Source organism: Ptychodera flava, chromosome 2 (assembly GCF_041260155.1).
Source record: "Ptychodera flava strain L36383 chromosome 2, AS_Pfla_20210202, whole genome shotgun sequence".
NCBI lineage: Eukaryota > Metazoa > Hemichordata > Enteropneusta > Ptychoderidae > Ptychodera > Ptychodera flava.
Genome location: NC_091929.1, coordinates 30,667,117 through 30,678,628, shown reverse-complemented (window position 1 = coordinate 30,678,628; position 11,512 = coordinate 30,667,117). Strand labels below are relative to the sequence as shown.

Below are 11,512 nucleotides of genomic sequence, written 5' to 3'. Positions count from 1 at the left end.
TAATCCACCGCCCCCCCCCCCCCCCAGGCCAAAGAAACTGACCAGTCCCTAATAGCTGGGTAGTCTGCTAAATCGATCGATTTTCGGCTCAATCTATCGATCCCGTACTCGATCTGCCAGCCACTGCAACCTAAAAGGAGCAGTTTATAGGTTGCAGTGGCGCGCAGATTGAGTACGGGATCGATAGATCGAGCCGAAAATCGATCGGTTTAGCAGACTACCCAGCTAACGAGCGCCTGTGAATAGTGTTGGGTCACTTTGTTCGGAAATAAAACTATGGCAAAATAACAAGCAATAGGCAAGGTTCAGTCTGCGCGATGTGGATTGTCGACGTGTATGTGTGTCCACATGTGACGATTAGAGCGGTTTGGCACGAATGACCCGGTGACCTAAGCTTTATTTCCCGCAATTCATTGCAAACACGGTCTTTGTGCGGAATAAAAACTATGGCAAAATAACAAGCAATAGGCAAGGTTCAGTCTGCGCGATGTGGATTGTCGACGTGTATGTGTGTCCACATGTGACGATTAGAGCGGTTTGGCACGAATGACCCCGTGACCTAAGCTTTATTTCCCGCAATTCATTGCAAACACGGTCTTCGTTTGGAAGTAGTAATTCCGGGTATTGTGTAGGGATGGTGACATGATCAGTTCAATGTACGTGAACATGGAATGGTTGACACTAAAGGTATTTCAATTATGTGTTTTGTTCACATTATTCTAGTTGTTTAGGTTGTGGGAGCATCTTTTCTGCTTGTTTATGTGATCTTTACAGGTAATAGCTGCAATCGATAATTGATAATGTAATGTTTCATTATTTAAAATTTAATAGTGTAGTGTAAACGTTTTGCAATCATGCCAATGAAACTATATAATTCAAATAAACATTTCACAGCACTTCGCCATCCGACATTGACACTTATTGTTGCCTACCTCACACTACCAAAGAGTGTGTGAGTACACGTGCTATGAAAACATAACTCTTGTTGACTAATGGTCTGTCACGAGCATCAAATTTCCGTTTGATGGCGAACTATTGCAATCTGACTTTCCTATTTAAAGCTAAAACTCTTAATAAACTAGTTTAAATACCATTACCACGAAAGTTAATATAATATAACACACTAGCAATTACGCCCTTTACAGGTGGTTTATACACTCGATTTGATACGATTCACTGTATATAATATGAAACTTGCTTGGAAGATTGTTGTATATGTCATGCACACTCACTTGCAGCCAGCGTTAATTCATTGCCCAGAGTTGTCGTAAATTTCCTCCGATTTACTCATCCCCTCTTTAAATTAACTGTCAATTTTCTCACATGTATGCACATGTTTCATATCAGTGACTCTTTGCCATTTGTAAGCATAAAAACAACGTCTTTTGGATTCAATACGCCCTTTTACCTAGATTACCTAGTTCTGATTGTTACAAGAATATTTCCTCCCAGGTTCACATCAATGTTTTCCTCTATAGAATCTTCAATTCGGAATTTCATTTATGACAAATAACTATGATCACTTCCTGAAAAACGCTAATCATTGGCCAAATACCATTCCAAATTTCTTTCTTGCCCATTTATCTGAGTAACCCGTCGCTTGTTTACCTTCCAACGATAAGGCATGACCCGATTGAGCTCGTGGTTAAAATCTCGAAGCCTGAGTCCATTATATGTCGTGGCATCACTGTAGTTTGGAATGTCCTTACGCGTCGGTTTCCGTCCAGATTTTCGGATGCGGCTTGCCAGGACATCAATCCTGAGATAATTCATAAACATCGTTGTCGCATCACAGTATTCTCTAAATGTAGTCTGCGATTCGAAAAAACCGAAATTCTCAATCGGATTTCCTGTGTCACGATCTATGCCAAACATTGTAACAAAATACCAATTATACTTTTGTCCTTGTCGAGCGGATCAGGCTCGACTGCTTTCAAATGACCCAGCCAATTCAATGATTCCGTTATAATGAGAGAACTGGAATTCAATGAATTTAAGAAAGGCTTAAAGTAATCCAGAATAGCTGGTACCCCATAGTAATCAGCCAAATTTGAAGTTGCGATGCGATCGAAACTCTTTCCTTGAATTTTCGTTCCAAGCTGAAAGCAATCGCCGAGCAGAGCGTGAATTGAAGCTTGGCCTCTTTCAGCAACGCCAATGAATTTCTCAATCATGTGAGAGATGTAGCTACAGTACATTTTTGGTACGCAATCTACATCTGTGTGCAGACTTGCCTCTAAATAATCCCAACAAGTAAAAGGAATTTTGTCAGATTCGACTGGGTACACCAATGATTCATCATGAAACTGATGAGATACTATGCGTGCCAGAGACAGTTCAGCAAAAGGATTAGGCCTTACCGATTTGTCACAGAGAGGATTTATACAGAGTAGAGTCACGTTTTGAAAAACTGCTTCCTGTTTCTTAGGATCGGAAGAAGGTAGCAAAACACCACACTTCCACCATTCCTTCAGTGACTGACGATGTCGTTCAGGTACGCCATTAATGTAGTTCAACCAACCATCTGCACACTCAGAGTTACCGACAATGCTGGCGTGGCGTTGCCTGATAATATGGCCTTTCGGTCCGCCATTTTGTAATGACGTCATCCAAGCCGACCAGATCGATTTGAACTGATGTAAATCATCTTCCATAACAACCAACTTGCCCTTTGTCTGTAGAGCTATAGCGTCTGTGTCGGTTGTCAACAAATGCTCGAGAACGCCCTTCAGATATTCATTGTGTTCGTCAGTAATGCATATGGAGTACCATAACTGGACCAACGCATCTGAGACTTCCTTGATATCACTTGCCGAAAACATCATGTACAAGAATAACACGTTTCTAGCCAGAATATGGACATCACAGTCGTTCATGATAAATTCCACTTGACCTTTGAACTCATCTGGAAGTGAGGCTACCGTCTTGATTACATTTCTTAGGTCACCAACACCAGCAAGTAGAAGGGACAACTTATCGGGATAATGTCCACTGCTCCATTCATTCTGGTGTAGTTTTAAGAGATCAACTGCAGGTGTGTTCCCAAGGTAATAGACACCAGCGCCGTCCAATTCCTTGGTATCAACATAAACTTGGCGTTGCGAGTTAACTAAAATCGACGCTAGTGTGATAATGTTGTTTCCTACCTCAAAGCATGCATCCTTGTGTTTTGGCCAGTGTTTCTTTTGACAATCTTTATTACAGTACCTCGCCGACAAACAAGCAGAACACAGTTTGGTCGATGGAGTTTCTTTACCACAGGCACTGCACACGTGGAATTTCTTGGCATACTTACACTCGACCTGAAAAGGTGAACAGTAGTTCACAGATTGACAACTTTGCACAATAAAGTATTTAGGTCAAACGGTGTTTGACGTCACGAGAAAGTGTATTGTAATGCGCTATATGTGTACAGTGAAAGGTTTTGCAATGAAAAATGTTCATTTTATTCGGAAGAAGCAGTATGACCACATAGAATTTGACAGACAACTGGCTGCCATATTAATGTTGCGGCCTGCATACTACGCGGTCAGTTCACAGCATCTACAATACTGTTTCCAAAACGTTTTACAAGCGTACGATCGACAAAACTCAAACAACAGCAACTAGAAAACGGAAGTCAACAATTTGATGATTAACATTTGATCGTCTCAAATTACACATTCTTTCCTTTATGTCTGTATGGTAATGTGTCACTTTAACATCTGTTATCGTGTGACACTGCATATTAGTTGAGCCTATATCATGGGAGGTTCTTATGGGTTATAAAATTAAGTGTCACCACTAGATTGCACACGGACAGAAAGGGACGATGTAACACCATGAAGGGGGTTTCTATAATGTCCGTGTATATATACAAGCCGAAAACGATTTCAAAATCGATCAGATGTACAATCAACGTGCTAGCCCTTTAAGAAATTCAAGATTTGAATTGCAGTATCAAAGCGCACAAACCTCATGTCTGAACTTGTCCTCTTTCATACACTTTCTACCACAATAGAGACCAAAATCACACTGCGGACACTTCACAGTTCCTGCACGGCCACAACGCCAACACGCTCCAATAAGAGAATCCATAGCAATATCAGCCTGGGCCTAAAGAGAAAGAAGGAGATGGTGTTAAAGTTTGGTATAAAAATGGCATTTTCAGCAACATTCATCCCGCTGCCACAATGAAAACACTATTGAATAAAAACACAGACAACAAAACAACAAGAAACAACAACAACAGCAACAGCAACAACAACAACAACAACAACAACATTTATACCGTATCTCTACGCGTCAACGTGTATATAAATAAAAAAAAACAATTGGGAGCGCTTTTCAGGACACTGTCTCTGAAATTTCGGAAACGTCCAATTTGCATATGAGGTGGAGAGTTGCATGCTATCTAGCACAAGCTCAAATCGGTTACCACTGATTGGCGTAAATTGTCATTAGATGAACTTCCTGAATGTCTCCGCGGCGTTATGTACCACATTTCAAAAGTCCTGGCAGAGAATTGTGTGCCCATTGATTCTGTTTGACATAAAACTTGTGCGCACGAGAGATGAGTCACCGTTTACAAATGAGAGCAGCGCAGCAGACGATCTCCTTTGTGAAAATGGTTTGCCACTTTCCAGGTACACGAAGTGAAAGAGAAAGATTCTTGTGTATGGCAATCTCTGCTAGCACTGAAAAATGGAAGATTTCCTTCATGAAATAAATCAACGTATGTAAGATGATGCGGTATCGGTGTCTTGTGCAAAAGGCCTAGTAAATTTGTTTTGTTCCTACGCTGTCTCCACGCCCTACCCGACACCAGCTTGACCTGGAATTATATTCAGGTAAAATGTACGTTTAACCGTACAGACACGCCGTAGATATACCATGTTCGGTATTTAAAATATACAGAACAAACGAGCAGCAATTCCATACCTTAGATTGCAAGATTACGCTTTTGCGGAGACAACCACAGTTAGAACGTCGCACCTTACATATGCAGTTGCCTTGTTACTGTAAACAAACTAGAACGGACAATGGGGATAGGGCAGGGCGTCTTGTCTGAGGGGTCATACATAAATAAAGTCATGCGCAGAAGGTGCCATCTCATGATGTTGAGTCATAGTTGTATGTAGTGATTGGCCGTTATGTAGGACATTTATTGTCATTTCTTAATCAAAGTAAGAAAGGTATACATATCGTCGCCAGTAAAGCTAAGACCTTTTTCAAACCATCTTCGCGGAGCATCTTTAACTACCCTATCCCCTAGGTTCCGGCAGTCGATCCTTTACTGACAACAACAACGAACTTGCTTGTCTGTAGACGTTCTGCATTGTTATGAATATAGGTCATCGAATAATAAGAGCTAAACAATGATTTGATGTTCTGAATTCGTGGAAACAGCTTCTATACTGCCAAAATAAATAAGAAACTTTTAAATTTCATTTTGTACTTTCTTCAGTTAAGTGTCAAGACTGCGAAGCTGATTCTAAGGTTTTGGTGTAATTTGACGATTTATGTCCTATCATGCTTTGAAATATTTGTTTCCAATATGAAAAGGCATGTTATTTGTTCAAAATTATATCACAAACTTATTTATTATTCGTTGACTTATTTATTATTAGTTGACTACATACGTGAATATTAAGGGATAGTTACACCGTCGCAATAGGACCTGCATGCATTTCAATTTCGATTGCACACTTTTTCTCCTAGGTCAAAGGGATAAGGCTCAAAGTTTGCAGGATATTTTTACGCAGCACGTATCGTATATATCCCACATATGCAGAAACTTTCTCAGGCATAACATTCCATGAGAAACTAAGAACGTATGTCGGGGAGATTCTTCTGTACGTTTCTTCATCTAAGCAATAGTGTACCCCCTCCCGGCCAATAATGGACGAAAGCAAACTCTTCAAAACACAATATACGAGGCGAAGCCCAATACATAGTGCGAAGTTTGCTTTAGTCTATTATGGGCTGGAAGGGATAATTATTGCTATTATTTCACAGTTTTGGCAATGCTGGGGAATTTTAGATGTTTAAAACATGTGGGGACCACAATTCTTGATAATAAGATACATTACTAGTAATAATCTGGGCGATGACGTCACAAAAGTCAGGTATCGACAAAGCTTTAATATATCAATAGCGAAGAAGTACTACCGCAGACTGCTGCACATATCCATACTTATGTTTCTCGGCTGTTTCTATTCTTTTCCAGATTGTACTTGAAGTAATTGAGGAGTAGATAGTGATTGGTGGTGCCTTAGTAACAACTTTTGTTGATGCGTGCGTTTAATGATTGAAAAGATATTTTCTGTATAGGGGAAAATAGACCAGAGCCTGAGCATAACATTGGTGGCTTCAAAGGCATCAGAATTTGTCCTTAGGTACGCCACACATAGGTGATAGACTTTCATTTTAGATACGCCAGCGGGGCATTTTTCTGACGGCGCGGCGGTTTTGTCAAGTATTTTCCTCAGAAGCTGCTCATTTTAACTTATTTTGAAGCATATGGCGTACATTTAATTTTCACAGTCTTGTTATAACATCTTCTTTGTCACTTTTATAGTTAACGCAGGGTATAACGCCAATCTGAATTTCAACTACGGATTTCTTAGGAAATGTATTTCTCTGATTCCGAACTTTGCACATTACACCTGTAATATTTTTGGATTATTAATAAAGAATGGTGTAAAGTTTCTTTGGGGAAAGTTTGAACACAAGTCAAATCCTTCCAATGCGAAGGTCGCCATATCTGAGATCGAAGTATTGGTATAGTAAGCTGTATTCATCCCAGCGTTCTTATTTTGAAGGCATAATAGAGACTTTTGTTGTCAACATTCGTTTGTACATACCGACATCAAAGATTCCAGAGAAGTAAAAGGAAAATCACCACAGTCCAATGCTGGTTACGTGGAACAATGGAATAATGGAACGTCGTCAGTGTTTTCCTATGGTACCAAACTAATTTGTTCAAAGTTGCTCATTTAAATGAAAAACATGAGTGAGACAATTTCAATTTTTACGCATGTGTGACTTTATTAATCTCAATCAATTACAGCAATCCATGACATGATTGGCTTAAATCTATAGTAACACAAAATGATCAAGAGATTGGCTCATCCTCGGACTCTGAAGGAGGAGTAAGATCAACAAAGTTGAATGTAAAATAAATACATTGGCATCCGTGATATTGAATGTACTGAATACATAAATTTTGCATTGCTAATGCCGTGATAGAAATTTATCAACGTTGGAATTTTCTTCAACAAAGTATCAAAATTCAGACTAATAAAGATTTTTATATTGTCTCCAACGAGAAAATTGTGCCAACGCTTTAAGAGCTGTTTGAAATCTCGAAATAGATGGCAGAACTACAGTGCAATTATCAATGTCAAGGGAGTTGGAGTATTATTTAATTTATTTCTAAAAACGAGGTTGTACATGAAAATACCAATAAAGGTTACGGAAAGTTAAAACGGTAATTATTCTCAAGGGATTGGCTATTTCCACTACTGTCATGCATTTTGTATTTTGTAAGGATGGTGACATGATCAAGTCAATGTACGTGAACATAGAATTGACAGTAAAGGTATTTCAATTCTGTATTTTTGTTTCACATTATTCCAGTTGTTTAGGTTGTGAGAGCATCTTTTCTGCTTCTTTATGTGATCTTTACAGCTAATAGCTGCAATCTATAATTGATAATGTAATGTTTCATTATTTAAATTTAATAGTGTAATGTAAATGTTTTGAAATCATACCTATGAAACTACATAACTCACATAAACTTTTCACAGCACTTCGCCTTCCAACATTGACACTTATTGTTGCCCACCTCACACTACCACAGAGTATGAGTACACGTGCTATGCAAACATATCTCTCGATCACTATGCTCTGTCCCGGGCATCAAATTTCTGTTCGACGCCGAACTGTGGCTTGATTATGCAATTTGACTTTCCTTTTTAAAGCTAAAACCCTTAATAAACTACTTTAAATACCAGAAACAAGAAAGTTAATTTAATATAACGCTCCATCAGTTACACCCTCTACGGATGGTGCATACACTCGGTTTGGATACAATTCACTCCATATGACACTTGCCTTGCGGATTGTTGTATATCTCGTGCACACTGACTTGATTGCCCAGCATTTTCGTAAATGTTCTACGATTTACTCATACCCTCTTTACATTAATTGTCGAGTTCTTTACATGTATGAACATATTTTAAATCAGTAACTCTTTGCCATCAATACGCACTTTTACCAAGTTTCCTAGTTCTGATTGTTACCAGAACACTTCCTGCCTGGTTCACATCAATACTTTCTTCTACAGAATCTTCAATTAGTAATTCTAATTCAAGACAAATAACTATGAGCACTTCCTAGAAAACGCTAATCATTTGCCAAATACCATTCCAAATTCCTTCCTTGCCCACTTATCTGAGTAACCCGTCGCTTGTTTACCTTCCAACGATAAGGCATGACCCGATTGAGCTCGTGGTTAAAATCTCGAAGCCTGAGTCCATTATATGTCGTGGCATCACTGTAGTTTGGTATGTCCTTACGCGTCGGTTTCCGTCCAGATTTTCGGATACGGCTTACTAGGACATCCGCCCTGAGATAATTCATAAACATCGTTGTATCATCGCAGTATTCTCTATATGTAAATTGCGATTTGTAAAAACCGAAATTCTCAATCGGATTTCCTGTATCACGAGCTATGCCGATCATCGTATCAAAATTAAATTCCTTGTTGACAGGATCAGCCTGGAGTGCTTTCAAATTAGCCAACCAATTCTTATATTCCGTAATAATGAGAGAATGGGAATTCGATGAATTCAAGAAAGGCTTAAAGTAATCCAGAATAGCTGGTACCCCATAGATGTCAGCCAAATTTGAAGTTGCGATGCGATCAAAACTCTTTCCTTGAAAATTCGTTCCAAGCTGAAAGCAATCGCCAAGCAGAACGTGAAAAGAAGCTTGGCCTCTTTCAGCAACGCCAATGAATTTCTCAATCATGTGAGAGATGTAGCTGCAGTACATTTTTGGTACGCAATCTACATCTGTATGCAGACTTGCCTCTAGATAATCCCAACCAGTAAAAGGAATTTTGTCAGATTCGACTGCGTACACTAATAATTCCTCATGAAACTGATGAGATACCAAACGTGCCAGAGACAGTTTAGCAAAAGGATTAGGCCTGACCGAATTGTCACATAGGGGATTTATACAGAGTAGCGTCACGTTTTGAAAAACTGCTTCCTGTTTCTTAGGATCGGAAGAAGGTATCAAAACACCAGATTTCCACCATTCCTGTAGTGACTGACGATGTCGTTCAGGTACACCATTAATGTAGTTCAACCAACCATCTGCACTTTCAGGGTCACCGGCAATGGTGGCGTGGCGTTGCTTGATAATATGCCCTTTCGGGCCGCCATTTTGTAATGACGTCATCCAAGCTGACCAGATCGATTTGAACTGTTCTAAATCATCTCCCATAACAACCAACTTGCCCTTTGTCTGTAGAGCTATGGCGTCTGTATCGGTTGTTAACAAATGCTCGAGAACGCCCTTCAGATATTCATTGTCTTCGTCTGTAATGCATATGGAGTACCATAACTGTACCAACGCATCTGAGACTTCCTTGATATCACTTGCTGAAAACATCATGTACAAGAATAACACGTTTCTAGCCAGAATATGGACATCACAGTCGTTGATGATAAATTCCACTTCACCTTTGAACTCATCTGGAAGTGAGGCTACCGTCTTGATTACATTTCGTAAGTCACCAACCCCAGCAAGTAGAAGGGACAACTTATCGGGATAGTGTCCACTGCTCCATTCATTCTGGTGCAGTTTTAATAGATCAACTGCAGGTGTGTTGCCAAGGTAATATACACAAGCGCCGTCCAATTCCTTGGTATCAACATCAACGTGGCGTAGCAAGTTAACTAAAATCGACGCTTGTGTGATAATGTTGTTTCCTTCTTCAAAGCATGCATCCTTGTGTTTTGGCCAGTGTTTCTTTTGACAATCTTTATTACAGTACCTCGCCGACAGACAAGCAGAACACAGTTTGGTCGACGGAGTTTCTTTACCACAAGCACTGCACGCGTGGAATTTCTTGGCATACTTGCACTCGACCTGAAGAGGTGAACAGTGACACCAATTTACTACTTGATATTTAGGTTAAACTGTGTTGGATTCCAGGACTAAGTGTATTGAAATGCGCGATATGTGTTTACTTACCTTTTTTGCAATGAAAAGATTAATCATTTGGAAGAAACCGAACCAATTGGATATAATTGGTTGTGATATATATATATATATATATATATATATATATATATATATATATATATATATATATATATATATATATATACTATATATACATATATTATATATATATATATATATATATATATATATATATATTGCGATCTCCATGCCATTCAATCAGTTCATGCTATGTACAATGCTGTTTCTAAACGTTTAGCATACCTAACAAAAACAACAACTCGAAAACAGTAGTCAACATTTTGATCAGTAACATTTCATCGTCAAAATTACACATCGATTTTATACATTCCTTCCCTTCTGTCTCTATGTGTACAGGTAATGTGTCAGTGTAATAAAAGCCATGGTTCTGTTACATTGGGTATTTAGATGGTGATATTCATTTCTTTTCCAATGGAATATCTATCAAGTAGTTTAATCTGCCTTTAGAAAAACAACCTGTCCCTTTAATTTATACTTCCTTTGAGTTGATTTTCGTCATTGCTACCTTCAACACGACCAGCGTATGAGTATTCATAAGATGTCATGTATGTAATAATCATATTAATATGATCAATGAGGAGAGAAAATGATTTTTGAATATTAACTGTAATCAGAAGATATACTCATTGATTCACAATCTTGGTCGAAATGAAGCTACGCCCTCGGTGATCAGACAAGAATAAACAAAAGAGAAAAAATGACAGACAAAGGCTGTCGCTCGAGGGCGCCCTCTACCCCCCTCCCCCCTACGAGGGAAAGCGTAGAGAATGCCCTCGAGCGACGGATCTCTCAGTCTAGAAGAGACAACGACAGTCACATAAACAGCGTCGTAGATCATCGGGGGTTCAGCGTCACCGCTATTGGCCATGAACAGAAAGGGACGGCGTAACAACATGACGAGGGTTTCTGTGATGTCCGTACATGTATTTTGGCTGAACACTATTTTTAAAATCGAGGAAAATCTACAGTAAACGTGCTTGACCTTTAAAAAATTCGATATTTTCATTGCATTATAAAAGCTTACAAACCTCATGTCTAAACTTGTCGTCTTCCATACACTTTCTACCACAATACAGACCAAAGTCACAATGTGGACACTTCACAGTTCCTGCACGGCCACAACGCCAACACGCACCGATAAGAGAATCCATCACAATATCACAATATCAGTCTGGGTCTAAAGGGAAAGGGGGAGATGGTGTTAAAGTTTGGTATACAATTAGCACAGTCA

At 39.2% G+C, this 11,512-nt stretch overlaps 2 protein-coding genes across 2 annotated transcripts; both read right to left on the bottom strand.

Moving 5' to 3' along the window:
• Positions 1-626: 626 nt before the first annotated feature.
• Positions 627-5,046, bottom strand: LOC139118948 (uncharacterized). Its single transcript, XM_070682530.1, has 3 exons — positions 4,921-5,046; positions 3,955-4,095; positions 627-3,302 (listed from the first exon to the last, which is right to left on the bottom strand). Exons 2-3 carry the CDS (start codon positions 4,075-4,077, stop codon positions 1,863-1,865), a joined length of 1,563 nt encoding a protein of 520 aa, XP_070538631.1. The 5' UTR covers positions 4,078-4,095; positions 4,921-5,046; the 3' UTR covers positions 627-1,862.
• Positions 5,047-7,003: 1,957 nt separating this feature from the next.
• On the bottom strand, positions 7,004-11,512 carry LOC139118939 (uncharacterized). The gene is made up of 2 exons (XM_070682518.1): positions 11,310-11,512; positions 7,004-10,143 (listed from the first exon to the last, which is right to left on the bottom strand). The coding sequence occupies exons 1-2, from the start codon at positions 11,430-11,432 to the stop codon at positions 8,389-8,391; spliced, it is 1,878 nt and encodes a 625-aa protein (XP_070538619.1). The 5' UTR covers positions 11,433-11,512; the 3' UTR covers positions 7,004-8,388.

Bases quoted from the DNA above. Each gene is read 5' to 3' on its own strand.
- LOC139118948 (XM_070682530.1), bottom strand. From the start codon at position 4,077: ATGGATTCTCTTATTGGAGCGTGTTGGCGTTGTGGCCGTGCAGGAACT. The intron at 3,303-3,954 runs GTTTGTGCGCTT...TCACCTTTTCAG, and splicing joins AGGACAAGTTCAGACATGAG to GTCGAGTGTAAGTATGCCAA.
- LOC139118939 (XM_070682518.1), bottom strand. From the start codon at position 11,432: ATGGATTCTCTTATCGGTGCGTGTTGGCGTTGTGGCCGTGCAGGAACT. The intron at 10,144-11,309 runs GTTTGTAAGCTT...TCACCTCTTCAG, and splicing joins ACGACAAGTTTAGACATGAG to GTCGAGTGCAAGTATGCCAA.